Source organism: Dromaius novaehollandiae, chromosome 5 (genome assembly GCF_036370855.1).
Source record: "Dromaius novaehollandiae isolate bDroNov1 chromosome 5, bDroNov1.hap1, whole genome shotgun sequence".
Classification (NCBI taxonomy): Eukaryota; Metazoa; Chordata; class Aves; order Casuariiformes; family Dromaiidae; genus Dromaius; species Dromaius novaehollandiae.
Window position 1 is genome coordinate 72,302,399 of NC_088102.1, and position 24,247 is coordinate 72,326,645.

The 24,247-nt window shown below is 63.1% G+C and overlaps 2 protein-coding genes across 2 annotated transcripts; both read left to right on the top strand.

Annotated features, from left to right (window-relative positions):
* Positions 1 to 2,872: 2,872 nt before the first annotated feature.
* LOC135328597 (antigen WC1.1-like) lies at positions 2,873 to 8,843 on the top strand (the record flags this gene model as incomplete). The annotated part of the gene is made up of 13 exons (XM_064513478.1): positions 2,873 to 2,900; positions 3,420 to 3,740; positions 3,910 to 4,224; positions 4,369 to 4,677; positions 4,917 to 5,231; positions 5,531 to 5,842; positions 5,921 to 6,241; positions 6,515 to 6,901; positions 7,178 to 7,315; positions 7,661 to 7,756; positions 8,019 to 8,102; positions 8,470 to 8,529; positions 8,719 to 8,843. Coding segments are annotated over 13 exons (2,811 nt in total), but the record flags the coding sequence as incomplete, so codon positions are not given.
* Positions 8,844 to 15,734: 6,891 nt separating this feature from the next.
* On the top strand, positions 15,735 to 23,900 carry LOC135328598 (antigen WC1.1-like). Its single transcript, XM_064513479.1, has 13 exons — positions 15,735 to 16,227; positions 16,398 to 16,712; positions 16,854 to 17,162; positions 17,406 to 17,720; positions 18,020 to 18,748; positions 19,019 to 19,342; positions 19,582 to 19,719; positions 20,065 to 20,144; positions 21,110 to 21,233; positions 21,423 to 21,543; positions 22,076 to 22,206; positions 23,075 to 23,193; positions 23,673 to 23,900. Exons 1-13 carry the CDS (start codon positions 15,735 to 15,737, stop codon positions 23,898 to 23,900), a joined length of 3,426 nt encoding a protein of 1,141 aa, XP_064369549.1.
* The last annotated feature ends 347 nt before the right edge of the window (positions 23,901 to 24,247 follow it).

Consider the following 24,247-nt stretch of genomic DNA (forward strand, 5'->3'; position numbering starts at 1 on the left):
CTGGCAGAGGGCTCTCGGATGTCGGATGGAGGGTGCATTCCGAGGCGGAGCGAGGTGCTGGGAACTCCCCTGCCCTTGGGTGAGGGCTGCTGCCACAACTTAGAGGAGGCCCGAGAGACCTGCAAGGCATTGCTGGGCTGAACTGCTTTGCTGGTACAGCCAGCCACGAGCACAGGTCCCCTTGACCCCCCCAGTCCACCTAGCTACCTACTGCAGATGCTGAAGCAGCCACCCTTCCAGGCGTTGTGTGGGAGGGAAACAAGGGGGCAGGGCTGGGGCCGTGCCTGATTCACTGGACCTGAAAAGGACAGAGACCAGAAGTGCATCCTCCTATGTCCCCAGTGACTGCAGGGGGAGAAACAAGCCATACAGGGCGGGGATTGCAAGTGCAGGCTGGACTGAACCATCCCGGGCGCTGTCTCCCTCTGCCCTCCCAGTTCTGCACCAGCACCTGCACTAGCAGGGAGCAGGGCCTGGCAGCTTGGCAGTGGCAGTGCCACCTCAGGCCAATGCCGCACAGGGTAAAGAAGCTCTTTGTGTCAGGAAGGCCTTGAAGTGGCCAGAGCTTTCCAGATCCTTTTGCCTTGGGGTGACGTTTCAGTGCATCTGCACAGGGCCGACAGCGTGGCACGACTGACTCTGCCCTCCACCCTGCCTTGTGTTCACGGAAGCACAGAAGCACACAACGGCAGAGGTTGGAAGGGACCTCTGGAGATCATCGAGGCCAATGCCCCTGTCCATGAGGGTCATCTAAAGCCCATCACCCAGGACCCTATCCAGACGCCTCTGCAATGCCTCCAAAGATGGAGACTCCACAACCTCCCCGGGCAACCTGTTCCCGGGCTCCGTCACCCTCACAGGAAAGAAGCTTATCCTGCTGGGCAGACGGAACTTCCTGGGTTTCAGGTTGTGCCCGTTGCCTCTTGTCCTATCGCTGGGCACCACTGAAAAGCTCTTGACACCCTCCCTTCAGATATTTATGCCCACTGATAAAGATTCCCCCACAGCCTTCCCTTCTCCACCATGAACAGGCCCAGTTCTCTCAGCCTTTCCGCGTGTGACAGATGCTCCCATCTCTTAAGCATCGTAGGAGCCAAATGGGCCTTGACATTCCGAGCCCCATCCTTGCCTGCTTGGACAACATCCCTCCATTCCTCCCACATTTCCTGAGGCTGGCTCCACACCAGCCCTTCCTCAGCTTTTGGCAGTTCTCCTTAACCATGGTGTCAAACAAGTGTCACATAGCATTGGTGTGCTGTTAGAGTAGCCCTACTGATGAGGAGCTCCTAAGAAATCGAGCTCCCTTTCAAGCTGACTGTGCTTCCTCTTGCTTTAGCGTACAAACAGAAATGGAGAGCACACATGATAAGAGAGTTCTTGCAGGCAGTCTTGATTCTCATGCACTGCTGGACCCTCCTCTCCTGCCTGAGCCCTTTCCCTAAGCACAGCAGCCTGGGAGACCTCATTGGCAAAGCTCCTCCTCCCTTCCTCCTCCTCTATGTGCCCTTTTTCACTGGAGTTCGGGTCAGCTTATCCAGGCCACCCTCCTGAGACATCAGCTCATCTCCTGAGCCTCACGACAGACCACTCTTGTGCTCGGCGGAGGCTCTCCTTCATTTCCTGCTTGCTGCTCTGCCCTCGGGCAGATGCTGGGGAGGTTAAATGTGATGACCACAAAGGCAAGGCCCTGCCAGGGACACCACCCATGCAGAGCAATGTTAACCTGGGGGAGGTCTCCACTCCTGGCCAGACTGTCCCCTTGACCAGCAGGCTCAAGGGAACCAACACCGGTCTCCCATGACCCTCAGATTTGTCCCAGAGCACCTCGGATGCTCTGGATTTGCTCCAGGTCTCTGTGGCACTGGCACTGCAAAGAGATACTGATACACAGAAGCCTAGCGTTATCATACTCTGAAATGCAGCTGGCTGAGCAGAAACAGAAGCAGGTGGTGAGATGCTGGCTGTTCAGCAGGCCCAGCAGGTGCATGTGCTCTGACACACAGCAGCACTCAGGCTGCCGCTGCTGCTTCCCCTTGGGGGCTGGTGTGCAGTGGGGGAACCGTCTCCTTCCTACTTCAGCGCTGTATGGGGCGAGCGTGGCTGTGTGGGGGCTCACAGGCTGAAGGGCACACACCTGCAGGCAACTGGGCAGCGCCTCCATCTGCCCACAGGCCACTGTGAGGGGCCCAGTCCCTCCTGCCAATGTGCCATGGAGCCTGGGGCTGGGCTTGACTTGGTGCCACCCTGGAGCTTTCTAGCCCAGAGCCAGCCCCAGTGCCTGCCCCATGTGGAGGGCTGCAGTGCGGAGGGACCTGGTGCCAGAGGTCAGCCCCACAGCAGCAAGGAGGCTGCAGCAGATGCTGCCCGCAGCACAGGACAGTCCCTGTCAAGGAAGGGCTCTTGTCATGCTCCCTGGCACAGTGTGACACACCCAGACCCATGCGGGATCAGGCATAGGAAGGGCCCACACACCCTGCACCCACTGCAGCACCCAGGTGGGGAGCTCTGCTCAGATCATCATCAGGCTCCCCACGGGGACAGCCAGGCAGGCACCCACCCACTGGTGGGGAGCGCATGATGCCAGAAGTGGAGCCGAGACGCATATATGGGCATGCACGGGGATGGAGAAGGTTATTGGAGGCTGGGGCTCCGTCAGATGGGAGATAACCCTCCTGATAACGTCTCAAAAGGTGCCTAATGCCGTTGATTGGCTCCCCTGGCAGCGGGGCCTGCACCTCTGCCTATATATTGCCCCCCCCACCACAGCAGTCTCTGGTGGCCCAGGAGGAGAGCGGGTGCTGGGGGCTGCACTGTGGGGCAGGAGGTGTTTGGGATGGCCACCATCAGCCAGCTCCTTGCCAGCGCACTGGGGCTGCTGCTGTGCGTGCAGCTCTGCAGGGGTGAGTGCCTGTGGGCTCCCCGGGGCTGGAGCTGCCTGCCCTCATGCCGAGAGTGGGAGGCAGCCCTGGGGTTGGGGAGGCCACCGTGGGGCTGGGGTGGCCACCATGGGTCTGTGCGTGACCTGCTGGGAGGGCTTCCTAGGGACACCAGCGGAGACACCCCACCCAGGCAGCCCTCGGGGACTCGCAGTGCCTGCGCTGCGCTGGGGACAGGGCTTATGCCAGTGGGGCCAAACACTGAGCACATGTGGCAGGACATGTGCTCTGCTGTGTTCACCTTGCATCGGGTGCTGGACATTCAGGAGAATGTCCTGCAGTGCGCCGAGGCTTTCCCCCCCAACAGCCATACATCGGGACCCAAAAGCCAGGCCCGCAGTGGGGAGTGGAGGCCATCAGGGCAGGGAACAGCTGTGGGACAGAGTCCCCCAGCCAGCCTGGTAGGGCAGGCTGTGCCAGGTGCCCGTGGCACCATGCTGGGACTCCATGTCCTCCTTTGTGGTCCCACATGGGCACCCACAGGCACCGGGGAGCTGCGACTGGTTAACGGAGGCAGCCGCTGCGCCGGTCGGGTGGAGATGAAGCACGAGGGCCAGTGGGGCACCGTGTGCAGCTATGACTTCCTCTGGGATGTCCGTGGGGCCTCCGTGGTCTGCAGGCAGCTGGGATGCGGCACCGTGGCCAGGGCCTCCCCGTACACCCCATTTGGGGCTGGGACTGGCCGGATTTGGCTGCAACCCTTCTTATGCCGTGGCACTGAGACAGCGCTCCACAACTGCCCCCACTTCGGCTGGGGCCAGCACTACTGTGGCCATGACACAGATGTTGGGGTGACGTGCTCAGGTGAGGGTTTGGGTGACCGTACTGTGGTGCAGCCCCTTGGCTGCTCACGGTTGGGAGCTGGCATGGCCATTACCAGGGACTTCCCAATGGGGACTCCCTGGGCACAGATGGGGTGCAGGAGTGGGCTGCAGTGCACCACACTCATGCCCTGAGGGCACCTCTAATGCAGACGCCGTGGAGCTGAGGCTGGTGAATGGAGGTGGTCCCTGTGCAGGCAGAGTGGAGGTGAAGCTGCGGGGCCAGTGGGGGACGGTGGCAGACAACAGCTGGGAAATGGAGGACGCCGAGGTGGTGTGTCAGCAGCTGGGCTGTGGCTCGGCCAAAAGCGCACACGGCTCAACTCGCTTTGGGAAAGGGTCTGGACCAATCCATCTGGTTCGAGTTGACTGTCACGGGGATGAATCTGCCCTCTGGGAATGCACTGTCCAGGGGTGGGGGCCATACACTGGCCCCCATGACTGGGATGTTGGCGTGGTCTGCCAAGGTAAGAGCTGTGGTGGTCACGGCCCAGGCTTTCTCGCAATTGGGGCCGTCTGTGCCAGCACCATGGCTCTGGTGGCAGCCCCTCCACAACCCCCCAGCGTGTCCCAGGGACCCCCAAGAGATCCCAGACTCTCTCCTCCGGCAGGGTTTGTGCGGCTGGTTGGCGGAGACAGTGCCTGCTTGGGCCGCGTGGAGGTCAGGCAGGGCCGAGCCTGGGCCACCCTCTGTGAAGCCCACATGGACCTCAACACCGCCCATGTCATCTGCAAGGAGCTGGGCTGTGGAGCAGCTCTGGCCATCACTGGGGCGGCACGCTTTGGGGCAGGAGCTGGGCCCATCTGGGATGGGGGCTTTGAGTGTGCAGGCAACGAATCCCTCCTGTCTGCTTGCACCCGCAGGCTGCCCCATGGCCAGGGCTGCACCCACACCAGTGACGCTGCCATCATCTGCTCCCGTAAGAGAGCAGGGCACGGGACAGAGGCTGCAGCGGGAGGCGGGGGAGACGGGCAGCAGGGACAGGGGTGCCCAGGGCAGGGACGGGGCAGGGAGGCTGCGGGCTGGCTTGTGGCAGTCCCTAGGGGCACGAGAAGGCAGCGGGGTGTGGGAGGCAGAGGGCTGCCATGCCTGCATGCCCCCACCATTGCAGAGCAGGGGACATGAGCCTTCATCTCCAGCGTCTTTTCTCCCTCCCAGCCTACACAGGCTTCAGGCTGGTGAATGGCAGCACAGAGTGCACAGGGCGGGTGGAGCTGGAGGCACGCGGCACCTGGGGCTCCCTCTGCGACGCCGGCTGGGACATGCCCGACGCCCAGGTGCTCTGCCACCACCTCGGCTGCGGCTTTGCAGCCTCTGTGCCTCGCAGAGGGTATTTTGGGACAGGGAGCGGCCCACTGTGGCAGGACACATTTCACTGCAGCGGGACTGAGTCCCACCTGGGAGAGTGCCCTGCCACGGCGCTGGGGACCCCCGCCTGCTCACTGGGCCACGCTGCTGCAGTCAATTGCTCAGGTGCGTGCGGGGCAGGTGGCGTCAGACAGGAGGGCCTGCTGTGGGGAGGGGACCCAGCACCCCAAATGGAGGGGTGCCCCTCCTTCTCACTGCCACCAGGAGCTGTGGGGCACAGGGCCCATCTGGGGAAGCAGGGCCATGTCAGGGCAGGAGGAGGGCTGAGCCCACACACAGGGTAGCAGGCACATGGGCAGGAGGAGGGCAGTGGGGCCGTGCTGTCCCCCGGCAAGCCGTGGGGCTTCTTGGCACCCCACGGTCCCCACAGCGTCTCAGGACATCTCCCCTCTGTGTGGGGCCAGGTGGAACTGAACCCCTGCGGCTGGTGGATGGGGAGAGCCGCTGTGACGGGCGCCTGGAGGTGGCCCTGGGTGGGGCCTGGGGCCGAGTCCAGCAGTGGGACGACAGCGGTGCCAGCGTGGTGTGCCGGCAGCTCCGGTGCGGCACGGTGCAGAAGGCCTACGCCGCCCCAGTGCTGCAGCCAGGCTCGAGTCCCCTGGGGCTGAGCGGGCTCTGGTGTGCAGGCACGGAGACCCACCTGGCCCAGTGCAATGCCACGCTGCCCAGCGCCGTGCCATCGGGCCACACTGAGGAGGCGGTGGTTGTGTGCTCAGGTGAGTGTGCCAGGAAGGGCCCCGGGGCGCCACAGGGGCCTGAGTGGCTGCCCCATCCCGGGCTGTCTCTGGCTGCAGGGAGCCGGCGGGTGCGGCTGGCAAGCGGCCCTGGGCGCTGTGCTGGGAGAGTGGAGGTCTACGTGCAGGGGGCCTGGATCCATGTCTGTGAGGATGCCTGGGACCTCTGGGATGCCACCGTCGTCTGCCGCCAGCTGGGCTGCGGCAAGGCCCTGGCAGTGCCCGACTCAGCCCGCTACGGCCGGGGCTCGGGGCCAGTGTGGCTGGGCGCTGGCGGGTGCTCTGGGGCCGAGGCGACACTCTGGGACTGCCCGGCCCCGGCCCCAGCCCCAGGGCAGCGTGGTTGCAAGCAGGGTGCTGGCGCAGCAGCCGTTTGCTCAGGTCAGTGGCATCCTCCACCGGGGCCAGAGGTAGCAGGGCTGTGGGACTGGCCGTGGTGCCAGCCCTCCCCACCGGCCTCCCTGACCAGCTCCCCACACCCTGGGCAGTCCCGGGGAGCGAGATGGTGCCTTTGCCCCACTGCCCCAGCGTGTCCACTGCTTGGGGTGCTTCTCTTGGTGCCCCGGGGAGGTGGGTGGCGTGGTCGTAAGAGTGGGGGTGTTGCCCAGCCCTGGCTCAGCTGTGCCCCGCCCCGCTCATGCTATCCCCTTGCAGAGCTCACAGTCCTGCGGCTGGCGGGTGGCAGCAGCTGCACCGGGCGCCTGGAGGTCTTCTACAATGGGACGTGGGGCAGCGTGTGCGCCAATGGCACCAGCCCCGCCACAGCCGCCGTGGTGTGCCAGCAGCTGGGCTGCGGGGCCACGGGCCGACTGGCATCTGCCCCAGCAACCACACAGGGCTCAGGCCCTGCGTGGCTGGCCTGGGTGCAGTGCGAGCTGGGGACCGACTCCCTCTGGCACTGCCCCTCGGCACCCTGGCACCTGCAGCCCTGCGACTCCCCTGGGGACACCCACATCACATGTGACGGGGACCCTGGCGGCACCAGAGTGACTCCCACGCCAGCCAGGGCAACTGGATGCCCAGACGGCACAGCTTGCACAGGTAGCTTTGCCAGCGCAGTGGCCCCAGGGACCCTCCAGCTCGGGCTGGCGCAGCCCAGTGGAGGGGGAGCAGCTCTGGCAAGGAGACCCCAGCTGCCCGGGCACTGTCACCCCTCGGCTTCATGCAGGGGTTGGCCCTTCGGCCCAGGGGTGCCCTCCTTGGCCTCCCTGTCCCTCAAGCTGCTCCCCTGCATCCTCCCATGCATCCACAGTGATGCAGGATGGGACAGGGTCCCCAGCCTCCCTCCAGCTCTGCCGTGTTTTGGTGTCCTCACAGGTGCCCACAGGAGCCCTGCGGGGGGTGCTGGGGCCATGGCAGTGCCCACCATCCTCTGCATCATCCTGGGGACCCTGCTCTGCCTGGCCCTGGGGGCTCTCGCCATGCAGGCATGGTGTGCCATGGCTCAGCACAGAGGTGGGTCGCACCGGGGTTCTCCGGGGCTGAATCTACCAGGACGAGGCACCAGGGCAGAGCCAGTCAGGGCTGGGGGCCACTGATGGCTCCCGGGACTGCCTGGCCATGGGGCGGCCCGGCTGCACAGGCTGGGGACAGGCATGGCGGTGGAGGCCAGGAGGCCAGTGCTGAAAGAGGGCAGGACGCGGCGCAGCACGAGGGCCAGGCAGGGGCACCAGAGCCACTCAGCAGATGGGGCACAGCAGTGGAGCTGGGCCACAGGGATATCGGGGGCACAGCTGGGGACCCCCACCATCCCATGTGCTGTGCCCATGGCCTGGGGTTATGGCTGCCCTTGCTTTCCAGGCCCTGGCAGAGCTGGGGACACAATCTCTGAGGCCGTCTATGAGGAGCTCGACTACACCCTGACGCCAGAGTACCAGGAGGTGCCCAGTGGCTCAGGTGCGTACACCCTGACTCCCGTGGGAAGAGGCCAGCCCAGCCCGGCACCTCTCCCTGGGGAAGGAGGTCTCTGTGCTGAGGCCCCCACGCACCCGCTGCAGCAGCTGTGCTGGGAGCCCAGCCATGTGCTGACCACGGGGAGCTGCAGTGCAGGGCCGTATCCTGGCCCCTCACAGTCCCCGCTGTGCGGTGAGGCTGTCCTGCCCAGGGTGCTGGCTAGGCCGTGGGACTGGGCAGCCTCTCCTAACGCCCCATCCTCCAGGCTCTCCATCGGAGGGCTCAGCTACAAAGCTGCCGTATTACACCAGTGACAGTGTGGAGGTCAGCAGCCCCGCGACAGCAGCAGGTACGGGGCCGGAGTGCAGGGCCGTGCTGCAACGCGCCCAGAGGTGCAGCCGTCATGCCACAGCCAGTGCCAGCAGGGGCCTCACATGGTGCCTGTGCAGCATGGCCACGTGGCCCGCGGTTATTTTCTGGGCCAACACTCGTGGCTGGGGATGAGCCTCTGGGCTGCTGGCTCCATCCGAGAGCTGGCAGCCCCATGCAGCAGGCCTGGCCCCCATGTCGGCACCCGCAGCTCCTTGGCCAGTGGTGGCTGGCACAACACGTCCCTGCCCTGGCCTTCGTTTCACTGCCCTGTCTGTTGCAGACACCCCTGCCCAGGCATGGCCCCCCGGACGGGTATGATGATGCTGCGGCTGTCCTGCACCCAGGAGAGGCCGCTTCTCCAGGGTCAAGCAACGGAGATGTTTCTGAGGTTGCAGTGCTGGAAGGTAAGAGGTGCCGCAGCCTGCACAGCAGCACTGCCATTCCCAGCACTGTGCCATCCCGCCGGGAGAGGTGGCTCCCCCGTGCTCTACTGCGGCGGTGGGTGGTGCCTGGGCATGGCGGGGACCACTGGCCTGGACCTGGCAGCCGGGGGATGAAATGCCCCCTAGAGGCACCGGCCATGCTGTCCGCAGCGGGGAGCCGGCCCTCGCTGAGCCACCCGGAGCTGCCAGGAGCCACGACAGATGCACCAGCTTCAGCGCCCCAAGACATGGGCTACGACGATGTTGGTGTCAGTGGCCCCAGGACATCACCGTGAGCATGGCGGGGCCGGGCTGTGGCAGTCCCTGAGGACACACACGGTGCCATGGGGATCTGCCCCCATGAGCCACAGGCCAGCCACAGCAGGTATCGTCTGTCTCACTAACGGCCCACTCGGGCTGGCCAGGGACTATGGGCACCATGGAGATGTGTCTCCATCATCCCCCCCACGCAGCCCTCCAGGCGCTGCCTGAGTTTGTGCTTCCACTGTCCATTTCTCTCTCTTCTATTAAAAAAAATAAAAAAATGTTTGGAGCCTCGGCCCCAAGGTGAGGCCTTTGGGCACATTGCTATATCCCGGGGGTGGCTGGGGCGGACAAGGAGCATGTCCTGCTCAGAGTGAGCTCTGTTGCATGGAGCCAGTAACTCTCCTGCCGGCCTCACACGGCTCCAGTTAATCGCTGTTGCTGCTACGGGTCTTTCGCCCGCACTGTCCTAAGCCGAGACGCCTCCCTACATGGCACCCTGGCTGCTGTTGCCCTCACCCGCCCCAGAGCAGCGCTGCACCAGGTCGACATTTGCCATTGCTGGTGGTGCACACTGCCCATGGCAGGGACTGCCATGGAGCGAGCGCTGCTCTATAGAAAGAGCCAAGCATGGGCAGCGCCGCCCGATGCAGCAGTGGTGGAGCAGCTGGCAGGCTTCCTCTCCTCGCTGGAGGTTTCCCTTGCTGTAAGGCAGGCCTGCAGCCCAAACACAAGGGCAGGACAACAGTGTGACAAGTGGAGATGTCTTGGAGGGAGGCTATGGTCTGCCTTCCTGCCTGCCACCTAGTAAAAGCCCCCATCTGGGAGAGCAGGGCAGATGCTTTGTCTCCTTGATTGGAGGCATCACTGGGCACCAGTGAAAAGAGTCTGGCCCCATCCTCTTCACAAACTCCCTTCACATAGTTATACCCATCAATAGAGACCCCCCGACCTCAGGCTTCTCTCCTCCACCATGAACAGGCCCAGCTCTCTCAGCTTTTCCTCGTATGATACATATTCCCATTCCTTCAGCATCATAGGAGCCCTTTGCTGCACTTGCTCCAGGAGCTCCGTGTCTCTCTTGTCTTGGGGAGCCCAGAACTGCACATAGCACTCCAGACGTGGCCTCCCCAGGGCTCAGTAGAGGCACAGGATCACCTCCCTCCACCTGCTGACAACACTCTGCCTAATGCAGCCCAGCATACCCTTGGCCTTCTTGGCCACAAGGGCACAGTACTGGCTCACGGTCAGCTTGTTGTCCACCAGGCCTCCCAGGTCCTTCTCTGCACGGTTGCTTTCCAGCAGGTCAGCCACCACCCTCTACTGCTGCAGCGGGTATTCCTCCCCAGGGGCAGGCCTCTGCACTTCACCTGATTCAGCTTCATGAGGTTCCCATCTGCCCACCTCCCCAGACTGTCAAGCTCGCTCGCAAGGGCAGCACAGCCCCCTGGGCTATCAGCCACTCCTCCTGGTTTTCGATCATCAGCACACTTGCTGTGGGTGCACTCTGTCCCCTCATCCACGTCACTGAGGAAGAAGATGAACAGTACTGCACCCAGCATGGACCCCTGGCAGACACTGCCAGCTACAGTCCTCCAACGAGACTTTGTGCTGCTCATCACAACCCTCTGAGCTCTGCCAGACAGCCAGTTTTCAAGCCACCTCACTGTCTGCCCATCTAACCCACACTTCCTCAGCTTGCCTGTGAGGATGTGATGGGAGACAGCGTCCAAAGCCTTGCTCAAGTGAAGGGAGACAACTTGCCCTGCTCTCCCCTCATCTACCCAGCCAGGCGTCCCATCCTAGAAGGCTCTCACGTTGGTTAAGCATGATTTCCCCCTTTGGGAATCCACACTTGCTACTCTGGATCTGGAAAAGTCAGCCTCTCTTGAGGCTTTCTCCCTGCTCTCCAGGGCCTGGGATATGCGGAGGGCCCGTCTTTGCAGGAAAGACTGCAGCAAAGCAGCATTTAGGATCTCTGCCTTTCCAACATGCTTTGTCACCAGGGCCCTTTCCCCGGTCAGCAGTGAGCCCACAACTTCCCTTCTCCTCCTTTGGTTATTGATGGATTTAAAGAAGCCCTGCTTGCTTCACATCCCTCAACACATTAAACTCCAAAGGGGCCGGGGTCTCGGCCTGGACCTTTTGAGCCACATCCTTCCTACTCGGACAACATCCCTCTATTCCTCCCACGTTTCCTGAGGCTGGCTCCACACAAGCCCTGCCTCAGCTTTTGGCAGTTCTCCTTAACCACGGTGTCAAACAGATGTCCCCTGGCATTGTAGTACTCTAAGAGTAGTTCAGGAAACCACAAGTGTAAGCCAGACACATGCAGCCTCAGGCAACAAGCAAGCTAACGCTGCTGTTACTGTGGCACGGCTGTTTCAACCTCATGAAGAAGGACAAGCGCCACACACCACTGTGCTGCTGGGAGCTGCAGGGATGGGAAAGACAATGACAAGGAGGAAGATCACTGTGGAGTGGGCAGGAGCAGTATAAAGATACACAGTTTGACTATGTTTTCTACCTCAACTGGAAAGAAATCAGCCCCACTACAGCAGGGAGTGCAGCACACTTGATTTCCAAGCTCTGTCATTGCCCCTACTTGGACTCTTCCATCTGGGCTGGACCAGAAGTGCCTCTGCCTGGAGCCTGCACTTGCACTCGCTCCTCTGGCCTTCACGGTCTGGGTGGTATTTTTTGACAGGCACAGCCCACATGGAGCCATGAGCCACCTGGGCCCTGCATGGCCAATGCCTTTTGCTCAGACAGCAAGCAGGTCCTGCGGTGTCCTAGTGGGATGCAAGTACGGAGTTGCACTCTCTGGACTTGTGCACCCCCGAGCTTAAGAGAAACCTGAAACGAGAGCTCAAGGCCCCTGTGACCTTCTGCCCAAACAAGAGCTGGCACAGAGCCTGGCTTTGATCAGAGTGGTTCAGGTGGGCCCTGTGGGACTCCTGCCACGTGCTTAACCCTGGCTCCCGTTCCCTGATTCAGAGCTGGAAAGCACTGAAACACAGATATGGTTCACCTGAGCAGACACTGAGACAGGACAACCAAAGTCTCCCCCTGTCACCTGCACTGCCCTGGGTGCACCATGGCTGCTTGGAGGCCAGTGTGGCAAACCCCGTGAGCTGTGAGGCTTTGGATACCTTCTGCCTCTTTTCCCCAGAAGCACCAGGGCAGTGAAAGCCATGGGCAGGGAGTGGGCATGGCAGCAGGGCTGTGGCCGTGCAGGCCCCCTGAGGTCAGATGCTGTGGGGCCGGGACAGTGTGTTGCCATCGAGGTGGACCATGCCGTGTGGTCTCAGGCAGCAGTGAATACCTAGGGTCATTTTAGCAGTTCCTCTCCTTTTCCAGCTTGATTGAAAGATTGAACACATTGGGATTAAAGGAAGAAACGCAGCAGCAGTTGGCTGCACTCGAGGGAAGAAGGGAATTTTGCTGCTGTCATACCGGTGGGGGAGGATGGTGTCGTTATGGATGGGGGTGCTTTGAATCTCCACGCTCAGGCACACTAGATGCCTGTTGTGCTGCAGCTGGGGAAAAATGTCCCCACGTGGCAGCGGGGCTGTCTGGGCAGGGAAGGATTCCCACCAGCTGTGAAGCAACTGTGAGCAGGTGCTGGCCACCTTCGTTCCTGCCCTGGCAGAGGGCTCCCGGATGTCGGATGGAGGGTGCATTCCGAGGCGGAGCGAGGTGCTGGGAATTCCCCTGCCCTTGGGTGAGGGCTGCTGCCACAACTTAGAGGAGGCCCGAGAGACCTGCAAGGCATTGCTGGGCTGAACTGCTTTGCTGGTACAGCCAGCCACGAGCACAGGTCCCCTTGACCCCCCCAGTCCACCTAGCTACCTACTGCAGATGCTGAAGCAGCCACCCTTCCAGGCATTGTGTGGGAGGGAAACAAGGGGGCAGGGCTGGGGCCGTGCCTGATTCACTGGACCTGAAAAGGACAGAGACCAGAAGTGCATCCTCCTATGTCCCCAGTGACTGCAGGGGGAGAAACAAGCCATACAGGGCGGGGATTGCAAGTGCAGGCTGGACTGAACCATCCCGGGCGCTGTCTCCCTCTGCCCTCCCAGTTCTGCACCAGCACCTGCACTAGCAGGGAGCAGGGCCTGATAGCTCAGCAGTGGCAGTGCCACCTCAGGCCAATGCCGCACAGGGTAAAGAAGCCCTTTGTGTCAGGAAGGCCTTGAAGTGGCCAGAGCTTTCCAGATCCTTTTGCCTTGGGCTGAGGATTAAATGCATCTGCACAGGGCCGACAGCGTGGCACGACTGACTCTGCCCTCCACCCTGCCTTGTGTTCACGGAAGCACAGAAGCACACAACGGCAGAGGTTGGAAGGGACCTCTGGAGATCATCGAGGCCAATGCCCCTGTCCATGAGGGTCATCTAAAGCCCATCACCCAGGACCCTATCCAGACGCCTCTGCAATGCCTCCAAAGATGGAGACTCCACAACCTCCCCAGGAAACCTGTTCCCGGGCTCCGTCACCCTCACAGGAAAGAAGCTTATCCTGCTGGGCAGACGGAACTTCCTGGGTTTCAGGTTGTGCCCGTTGCCTCTTGTCCTATTGCTGGGCACCACTGAAAAGCTCTTGACACCCTCCCTTCAGATATTTATGCCCACTGATAAAGATTCCCCCACAGCCTTCCCTTCTCCACCATGAACAGGCCCAGTTCTCTCAGCCTTTCCGCGTGTGACAGATGCTCCCATCTCTTAAGCATCGTAGGAGCCAAATGGGCCTTGACATTCCGAGCCCCATCCTTGCCTGCTTGGACAACATCCCTCCATTTCTCCCACATTTCCTGAGGCTGGCTCCACACCAGCCCTTCCTCAGCTTTTGGCAGTTCTCCTTAACCATGGTGTCAAACAGGTGTCGCATAGCATTGGTGTGCTGTTAGAGTAGCCCTACTGACAAGGAGCTCCTAAGAAATCGAGCTCCATTTCAAGCTGACTGTGCTTCCTCTTGCTTTAGCGTACAAACAGAAATGGAGAGCACACATGATAAGAGAGTTCTTGCAGGCAGTCTTGATTCTCATGCACTGCTGGACCCTCCTCTCCTGCCTGAGCCCTTTCCCTAAGCACAGCAGCCTGGGAGACCTCATTGGCAAAGCTCCTCCTCCCTTCCTCCTCCTCTATGTGCCCTTTTTCACTGGAGTTCGGGTCAGCTTATCCAGGCCACCCTCCTGAGACATCAGCTCATCTCCTGAGCCTCACGACAGACCACTCTTGTGCTCGGCGGAGGCTCTCCTTCATTTCCTGCTTGCTGCTCTGCCCTCGGGCAGATGCTGGGGAGGTTAAATGTGATGACCACAAAGGCAAGGCCCTGCCAGGGACACCACCCATGCAGAGCAATGTTAACCTGGGGGAGGTCTCCACTCCTGGCCAGACTGTCCCCTTGACCAGCAGGCTCAAGGGAACCAACACCGGTCTCCCATGACCCTCAGATTTGTCCAAGAGCCTCTCAGTTGCTCTGGATTTGCTCCAGGTCTCTGTGGCACTGGCACTGCAAAGAGATACTGATACACAGAAGCCTAGCGTTATCATACTCTGAAATGCAGCTGGCTGAGCAGAAACAGAAGCAGGTGGTGAGATGCTGGCTGTTCAGCAGGCCCAGCAGATGCGTGTGCTCTGACACAGAGCAGCACTCGGGCTGCTGCTGCTGCTTCCGCGTGGGGGCTGGTGTGCAGTGGGGGAATCACCTCCTTCCTACCTCAGCGCTGTATGGGGCGAGCGTGGCTGTGTGGGGGCTCACAGGCTGAAGGGCACACACCTGCAGGCAACTGGGCAGCGCCTCCATCTGCCCACAGGCCACTGTGAGGGGCCCAGGCCCTCCTGCCAATGTGCCATGGAGCCTGGGGCTGGGCTTGACTTGGTGCCACCCTGGAGCTTTCTAGCCCAGAGCCAGCCCCAGTGCCTGCCCCATGTGGAGGGCTGCAGTGCGGAGGGACCTGGTGCCAGAGGTCAGCCCCACAGCAGCAAGGAGGCTGCAGCAGATGCTGCCCGCAGCACAGGACAGTCCCTGTCAAGGAAGGGCTCTTGTCATGCTCCCTGGCACAGTGTGACACACCCAGACCCATGCGGGATCAGGCATAGGAAGGGCCCACACACCCTGCACCCACTGCAGCACCCAGGTGGGGAGCTCTGCTCAGATCATCATCAGGCTCCCCACGGGGACAGCCAGGCAGGCACCCACCCACTGGTGGGGAGCGCATGATGCCAGAAGTGGAGCCGAGACGCATATATGGGCATGCACGGGGATGGAGAAGGTTGTTGGAGGCTGGGGCTCCGTCAGATGGGAGATAACCCTCCTGATAACGTCTCAAAAGGTGCCTAATGCCGTTGATTGGCTCCCCTGGCAGCGGGGCCTGCGCTTCTGCCTATATATTGCCCCCCCCCACCACAGCAGTCTCTGGTGGCCCAGGAGGCGAGCGGGTGCTGGGGGCTGCACTGTGGGGCAGGAGGTGTTTGGGATGGCCACCATCAGCCAGCTCCTTGCCAGCGCACTGGGGCTGCTGCTGTGCGTGCAGCTCTGCAGGGGTGAGTGCCTGCAGGCTCCCTGGGGCTGGAGCTGCCTGCCCTCATGCCGAGAGTGGGAGGCAGCCTTGGGGATGGGGAGGCCACCATGGGGCTGGGGTGGCCTCCATGGGTCTGTGTGTGACCTTCTGGGTGGGCTTCTCAGAGGCACCAGTGGAGGCACACCACCTGGGCAGCCCTCGGGGCCCACAGTGCCTGCACTGTGCTGGGGACAGGGTTTTTGCAGTGGGGCCGAACACTGAGCACATGTGGCAGGACATGTCCTCTGCTGTGTTCACCTTGCATCGGGTGCTGGACATTCAGGGTCTGGATATGGCCCTACCTTTCTTCACACCTGGTGTCCTGCAGTGCACCCAAGGCTTTTCCACCCACACAGCCATATGCCAGGGTCCAAAAGCCAGGCCCGCAGTGGGGAGTGGAGGCCATCAGGGCAGGGAACAGCTGTGGGACAGAGCTCCCTGGCCAGCCTGGCAGGGCATGCTACACCAGACAACACTGACACCATGCTGGGACTCCATGTCCTCCTTTGTGGTCCCACATGGGCACCCACAGGCACCGGGGAGCTGCGACTGGTTGACGGAGGCAGCCGCTGCGCCGGCCGGGTGGAGGTGAAGCACGAGGGCCAGTGGGGCACCGTGTGCAGCTATGACTTCATCTGGGATGTCCGTGGGGCCTCCGTGGTCTGCAGGCAGCTGGGATGTGGCACCGTGGCAAGGACTTCCCCATACATGCCGTTCGGGGCAGGGGCTGGCCAGATTTGGCTGCAACCTTTTCTATGTCGTGGCAGTGAGACAGCACTCCACCACTGTCCCCACTACGGCTGGGGCCAGCACTACTGTGGCCATGACACAGATGTTGGGGTGACGTGCTCAGGTGAGGGATCAGGATACTCTGCCAGGGAGCAGACCCTTGGCTGTGCGCAGTTTGGAGATGGCATGGCTATGCCCAGGGACTTCCCAATGGGGACTGCCTGGGCACAGATGGGGTGCAGGAGTGGGGCTGCAGTGCACCACACTCACGCCCTGAGGGCACCTCTAATACAGATGCTGTGGAGCTCAGGCTGGTGAATGGAGGTGGTCCCTGTGCAGGCAGAGTGGAGGTGAAGCTGCGGGGCCAGTGGGGAACGGTGGCAGATGACGTATGGGACATGGAGGATGCCGAGGTGGTGTGTCAGCAGCTGGGCTGTGGCTCGGCCAAAAGCGCCCATGACTCGACCCACTTTGGGAGAGGGTCTGGACCTACTCAACTGGCTCTTGTGGACTGTCGCGGGGATGAGTCTGCACTCTGGGAATGCACTGTCCCGGGATGGGGGCCATACCCTGGCCCCCATGACTGGGATGTTGGTGTGGTCTGCCAAGGTAAGAGCCATGGGGTCCCTCTAGGCTGCCTCGCACTCAGGCCCCACTATGCCAGCACCATGGTTATGGGGGCAGCCCCCCTGCAAGCCCCCAGCGTGTTCCAGGGACCCCCAAGAGACCCCAGACTCTCTCCTCCGGCAGGGTTTGTGCGGCTGGTTGGCGGGGACTGCACCTGCTTGGGCCGCGTGGAGGTCAGGCAGGGCCGAGGCTGGGCCACCCTCTGCAAGGCCCACGTGGACCTCAACACCGCCCACGTCATCTGCAAGGAGCTGGGTTGCGGAGCAGCTCTGGCCATCACTGGGGCAGCACGCTTTGGGGCAGGAGCTGGGCCCATCTGGGACGGGGGCTTTGAGTGTGCAGGCAACGAATCCCTCCTGTCTGCTTGCACCCGAAGGCTGCCCCATGGCCAGGTCTGCACCCACGCCAGCGACGCTGCCGTCATCTGCTCCTGTAAGAGAGCAGGGTACGGGGCAGAAGCTGTAGTGGGAGGTGCGGGGAGACGGGCAGCAGGGACAGGGGTGCCCTGGGCAGGGACAGGGTAGGGAGGCTGCGGGCTGGCTTGTGGCAGCCCCCAGGGGCACGAGAAGGCAGCGGGGCATGGGGAGGCAGAGGGCTGCCATGCCTGCATGCCCCCACCATTGCAGAGCAGGGGACATGAGGCCTTCATCTCCAGCGCCCTTTTCTCCCTCCCAGCCTACACGGGCTTCAGGCTGGTGAACGGCAGCACAGAGTGCACAGGGCAGGTGGAGCTGGAGGCACGCGGCACCTGGGGCTCCCTCTGCGATGCCGGCTGGGACATGCCCGATGCCCAGGTGCTCTGCCACCACCTCGGCTGCGGCTTTGCCACCTCCGTGCCCCGTGGAGGGTGTTTTGGGACAGGGAGCGGCCCGCTGTGGCAGGACACATTTCACTGCAGTGGGACCAAGTCCCACCTGGGAGAGTGCCCTGCCACGGTGCTGGGGATCCCTGCTTGCTCACCGGACCACGCTGCCGCAGTCAATTGCTCAGGTGCGTGTGGGGCAGGTGGCGTCAGACAGGAGGGCCTGCTGTGGGGAGGGGACCCAGCACCCCAAAAAGGAAGGGTACCCCACTCCCCCTACTGCCACCAGGAGCTGTGGGGCACAGGGCCCATCTGGGGAAGCAGGGCCATGTCAGGGCAGGAGGAGGGCTGAGCCCAGACACGGCAGCAGGCACATGGGCAGGAGGAGGGCAGTGGGGCCGTGCTGTCCCCCAGCATCCTGTGGGACTCCTTGGCACCCCACGGTCCCCAAAGAGCCTCAGGACATCTGCCCTCTGTGCGGGGACAGGTGGCACTGAACCCCTGTGGCTGGTGGATGGGGAGAGCCGCTGCGACGGACACCTGGAGGTGGCCCTGGGTGGGGCCTGGGGCCGAGTCCTGCCACAGCAGTGGGATGACAGCAGTGCAAGCGTGGTGTGCCGGCAGCTCCAGTGCGGCACGGTGCAGAAGGCCTATGCTGCCCCAGTGCTGGGGCCAGGCTCGAGCCCCCTGGGGCTGAGCGGGCTCCGGTGTGTGGGCACAGAGGCTCGCCTGGCCCAGTGCAACTCCACGCTGCCCAGCGCCGTGCCGCCGGACCACGCCGAGGAAGCGGCAGTTGTGTGCTCGGGTGAGTGTGCCGGGAAGGGCCCCGGAACACTGTGGGGGCCCGAGCGGCTGCCCCAACCCAAGCTGTCTCTGGCTGCAGGGAGCCAGCGCGTGCGGCTGGTGAGTGGCCCTGGGCGCTGTGCTGGGAGAGTGGAGGTCTACGTGCAGGGGACCTGGAGCCGCGTCTGCGAGGACACCTGGGACCTGTGGGACGCCGCTGTCGTCTGCCACCAGTTGGGCTGCGGCGAGGTCCTGGCAGTGCCCGGCTCGGCCCGCTACGGCCGGGGCTCGGGGCCAGTGTGGCTGGGTGCTGGCGCCTGCTCCGGGGCCGAGGCGACACTCTGGGACTGCCCAGCCCCGGCACCAGCCCCAGCCCTGGCCCCGGGGCAGCGTGGCTGTAAGGAGGGTGCTGGTGCGGCAGCCATCTGCTCAGGTCAGCACCGCGCTCCACCAGGGCCAGGGCCAGCGGGGCTGTGGGACCGGTTGTGGCATCAGCCCTCCCGACCGGCCTCCCTGCCCACCTCCCCACACCCTGGGCAGTCCGGGGAGTGAGACGGCACCTTCGCCCCACTGCCCTGCCGTGTCCACTCCTTAGGATGCTTCTCATGGTGACCCGGGGAGGTGGGCGGAGTGGCCGGGACAGCAGGGGTGTTGCCCAGCCCCGCCTGAGCTGTGCCTACGCCCCCATGCTACCCCCTTGCAGAGCTCACAGCCCTGCGGCTGGCAGGCGGCAGCAGCTGCACCGGGCGCCTGGAGGTCTTCTACAACGGGACGTGGGGCAGTGTGTGCGCCAACGGCACCAGCCCTGCCACAGCCGCTGTGGTGTGCCAGCAGCTGGGCTGTGGGGCTGGGGGCCGGCTGTCACCTACACCCACAACCACACAGGGCTCAGGCCCCGCGTGGCTGGCCTGGGTGCAGTGCGAGCTGGGGGCCGACTCCCTCTGGCACTGCCCCTCGGCACCCTGGCAGCTGCAGCCCTGTGACTCCCCTGGGGACACCCACATCTTGTGCGACAGGGAGCCTGGAGGTACCAGAGCAACTCCCACATCAGCCACGGCAACCAGCTGTCCAGATGGCACATCCTGCACAGGTAGCTCTGCCTGCACAGGGCAGCGCGGTGGCCCCAGGGATCCTCCAGCTCGGGGTGGTGCAGCCTCTCTGTCCCGCCAGCCACTCCCCTGCATCCCGCTGTGTGTCCACAGTGATGCAGCATGGGATATGGCCAGACTCCCTCCAGCCGTGCAGCTCGTGTCGGTGTCGTCGCAGGTGCTCACAGGACCCACGCGGCAGGGGCTGGATCCATGCCGGTGCCCACCATGCTCTGCATCGTCCTGGGCACCCTGCTCTGCCTGGCCGCGGGGACCCTCACTGTGCAGGCATGGCGCGCCATGGCTCAGCACAGAGGTGGGTTGTGCCAGTGGTCTCTGGGGCTGAAGCTACTAGGACGAGGAGTCAGGGCAGAGCCAGTCAGGGCTGGGGGCTGCTGATGGCTCCGGGGACTGCCTGGCCATGGGGCGGCCCAGCTGCACAGGCTGGAGTTGGGTGTGGCAGTGGAAGCCAGGAGGCCAGCGCTGAGCGAAGGCAGGACCCGGCGCAGGACAGAGGCCAGGCAGGGGTGCCAGAGCCACTCAGAGGATGGGGCAGAGCAGTGGAGCTGGGCCACAGGGTTATCGCGGGCACAGCTGGTGACCCCCTCCATCCCACATTCTGTGCCCACGGCCTGGGGTTACGGCTGCCCTTGCTTTCTAGGCCCTGGCAGAGCCACGGATGCAATCTCTGAGGCCGTCTATGAGGAGCTCGACTACACCCTGACACCGGAGTACCAGGAGGTGCCCAGTGTCTCAGGTGCATGCACCCTGGGACAGGAGCTTCAAGTGTTCAGGCAACGAATCTCTCCTGTCTGCCTGCACCCACAGACTGCCCCATGGCCAGGGCCACACACTCGCACCGATGCCAGTGTTGTCTGCTCTCATAAGAGCACGGAGCACGGGGAAAAGGCTGCAGAGGGAGGCACTGGGAGACGGGCAGTGGGGACAGGGGTGCCCTGGGCAGGGACGGGGCATGGAGGCTGTGGGCTGGCTTGTGGCACCCCCCAGGGGTGTGGGGAGGCAGAGGGATGCGGGAGGCAGAGGGCTGCAATGGCCTGGCAGGCCATGACTCCCAACAGCCCCTCCCTGGCCAGCCCGGCTCAGCCCAGTGCCTCTCCGTGGGGAGGGAGGTCCCTGTACTGAGGCCCCCACGCACCCGCTGCAGCAGCTGGGCTGGGAGCCCGGCCACGTGCAGGCCATGGGGAGCTGCAGCGCAGAGGCATCTCCTGGCCCTCCACAGTCACCGCTGTGTGGCAAGGCTGTCCTGCCCAGGGTGCTGGCCAGGCCATGGGTCCAGGCAGCCTCCCCTAACGCCCCATCCTCCAGGCTCCCCGTCGGAGGGCTCAGTGATGAAGCTGCCATATTGCACCTTCCACAATGTGGAGGCCACCAGCCCCGGGACAGCAGCAGGTACGGGGCCGGGGCGCAGGACTGTGCTGCGGTGTGCCCAGAGCTGCAGCCCTCTGAGGCAGCTGGTGCCAGCAGGGGCCTCACATGGTGCCTTGGCAGCATGGCCATGTGGCCCTCGGTTATTTTCTGGCCTGGCACTTGTGGCTGGGGACAAGTCTTGGGCTGCTGGCTCCATTCGAGAGCTGGCAGCCCCATGCAGCAGGCCCTAACATTGGCACCCCCAGTTCCACAGCCAGTGGGGGCTGGCACAACGCGGCCCCTGCCCCCGCCTTTGTTTCACTGACCATCTGTCGCAGACAACCCTGCCCAGGCACGACCTCCCAGATGGGTACAATGATGCCGCGGCCACGCTGCGCCCTGGAGTGGCCCCTGCTCAGGGGCCGAGCAAGGAAGGTGTCTCCGAGGCAGTGGGGCTGGGAGGTAAGAGGCACCACAGCCTGCGTGGCAGTGCTGCTGTTCCCAGCACCGTGCCATCCCACCAGGAGAGGCAGCTTCCCCGCGCTGTGCCGCAGTGGTGGGCAGCGTGTGGGCATGGGGGGGATCCCCAGGCGGGTCCTGGCAGCCAGGGGATGAAACAGCCGCTACAGAAACTGGCCTTGCTGACCCCAGTGGGGAGCCCACCCTCGCTGAGCCACCTGGAGCTGCCGGGAGCTGTGACAAACGCCCTAGCCTCAGCGCCTGGGGACATGGGCTACGGCGACGTTGGCGTCAGCAGCCCCGGGACATCGCTGTGAGCACGATGGGGCCACGCTGCAGCAGTCCCTGGGGATGCACGTGGTGCCATGGGGCTCTGCCCCCACGCAGCCACGGCCCAGCCTCAGAGGGCGTTGGCTGCCTGATTGACCACCCACTCAGGCCTGCCAGGGCCTACGGGCACTGTGGAGATCTGCCTCCATCATCCCGCCAACACAGCCCTCTGGCCATGCCAGACTTTGTGTGTCCTTCCACTGTGCATTTCTCTCTTTTCTATTGTTCTCATGGCCGGGGCACAGGGCCATGCTGCCACGTGCCCGGAGGTGCAGCCCTCTGATGCAGCTGGTGGTCTCACGTGGTGCCTGGGCAGCATGGCCATGTGGCCCTCGGTTATTTTCTGGCCTGGCATTCATGGCTGAGGACTAGCCTCAGGGCTGCTGGCTCCATCCGAGAGCTGGCAGCCCCACACAGTGGGCCCCAACATCGGCAGCCCCAGGTCCATGGCCAGTGGGGGCTGGCACAACGCAACGCCTGCCCCAGCCTGGGTTTCACTGTCCTGTCTGTTGCAGACACCCCTGCACTGCTCTGGCACAACCCTCCCCAAACGGGTACGGTGATGCTGCGGCCGTGGTGTACTCAGGAGAGGCCACTGCTCCGGGACTGAGCAACGGAGATGTCTCCGAGCCGGCGGCACTGGGAGGTAAGAGGCGCCGCAGCCCACACAGCAGCGCTGCTGTTCCCAGCACTGTGCTGTCTGGCCGGGAGAGGTGGCTCCCCCGTGCACTTCCGCGGCAGTGTGCAGTGCCTGGGCACAAGTGGAGCCCCGGGCCTGGACCTGGCAGACGGGGGATAAAACGGCCCCTAGAGGTACCAGCCATGCTGTCTGCAGAGGGGAGCCGGCCCTCGCTGAGCCACCCAGAGCTGCCGGGAGCCGCGACAGATGCACCAGCTTCAGCGCCCCAAGACATGGGCTACGACGATGTTGGTGTCAGCGGCCCCGGGACGTTGCTATGAGGATGGCAGGGCCACACTGCAGCAGTCCCTGAGGACACGCGTGGTGCCATGGGGATCTGCCCCCACGCAGCCACAGGCCAGCCACAGCGGGCATCGCCTGTCTCATTAACCGCCCACTTGGGCCAGCCAGGGACTATGGGCACCATGGAGATGGGCCTCCATCATCCCTCCTGCGCAGCCCTCCAGGCGCTGCCTGAGTTTGTGCTTCCACTGTGCATTTCTCTCTCTTCTATTAAAAAAATAAAAAAATGTTTGGAGCCTCGGCCCCAAGGTGAGGCCTTTGGGCACATTGCCGTATCCCGGGGGTGGCTGGGGTGGACACGGAGCACGTTCTGCTCAGCGTGAGCTCTGTTGCACGGACCAGTAACTCTCCTGCCGGCCTCACACGGCTCCAGTTAATCGCTGTTGCTGCTGCGGGTGTTTTGTCCGCACTGTCCTAAGCTGAGACGCCTCCCTACATGGCACCCTGGCTGCTGTGGCCTGCACCCGCCCCAGAGCAGCGCTGCACCAGGTCGACATTCTCCATCGCTGCTGGTGCACACTGCCCACGTCAGAGACTGCCACAGAGCAAGTGCTGCTCTGCGGAAAGAGCCAAGCATTGGCAGTGAGGCCCGATGCAGCACTGGTGGAGCAGCTGATAGGCTTCCTCTCCTCGCTGGAGGTTTCCCTTGCTGTAAGGCAGGCCTGCAGCCCAAACGCAAGGGCAGGACAACAGTGTGACAAGTGGAGATGTCTTGCAGGGAGGTTATGACACATATTCCTGTCCCTTCAGCATCTTAGGAGCCCTTTACTGCACTCACTCCAGGAGCTCCATGTCTCTCTTGTCTTGAGGAGCCCAGAACTGCACACAGCACTCCAGACGAGGCCTCCCCAGGGCTCAGCAGAGGCACAGGATCACCTCCCTCCACCTGCTGACAACACTCTGCCTAATGCAGCCCAGCATACCCTTGGCCTTCTTGGCCACAAGGGCACGGTGCTGGCTCACGGTCAGCTTGTTGTCCACCAGGCCTCCCAGGTCCTTCTCTGCACGGCTGCTTTCCAGCAGGTCAGCCACCACCCTCTACTGCTGCAGTGGGTATTCCTCCCCAGGGGCAGGCCTCTGCACTTCCCTTGATTCAGCTTCATGAGGTTCCCCTCTGCCCATCTCCCCAGACTGTCGAGCTCCCTCGGAAGGGCAGCACAGCACTCTGGGGTATCAGCCACTCCTCCTGGTTTTTGATCATCAGCACACTTGCTGTGGGTGCACTCTGTCCCTTCGTCCACGTCACTGAGGAACAAGATGAACAGTACTGCACCCAGCAGGGACCCCTGGCAGACACCGCTAGCTTGCTAGCTACAGGCCTCCAACGAGACTTTGTGCTGCTCATCACAACTCTCTGAGCTCTGCCAGACAGCCAGTTTTAAGCCACCTCACTGTCTGCTCCTCTAACCCACACTTCCTCAGCTTGCCTGTGAGGATGTGATGGGAGACAGTGTCAAAAGCCTTGCTCAAGTCAAGGGAGACAACTTGCCCTGCTCTCCCCTCATCTATCCAGCCAGGCATCCCATCCTAGAAGGCTGTCATGCTGCTTAATCCCTGCTTGCTGTCTTTCACATCCCTCAACACATTAAACTCCAAATGGGCCTTGACCTTTCGACAAGCACCACACACCACTGTGCTACTGGGAGCTATGGAGATGGGAAAGACAATGACAAGGAGGAAGATCACCGTGGAGTGGGCAGGAGCA

Excerpts from the sequence above, each read along its gene's own strand:
- LOC135328598 (XM_064513479.1), top strand. The coding sequence starts at position 15,735 with ATGCCAGGGTCCAAAAGCCAGGCCCGCAGTGGGGAGTGGAGGCCATCA. Across the intron at positions 17,721-18,019 it reads TGCCGCAGTCAATTGCTCAG|GTGGCACTGAACCCCTGTGG; the intron begins GTGCGTGTGGGG and ends GTGCGGGGACAG. Across the intron at positions 20,145-21,109 it reads TGACACCGGAGTACCAGGAG|ACAACCCTGCCCAGGCACGA; the intron begins GTGCCCAGTGTC and ends CATCTGTCGCAG.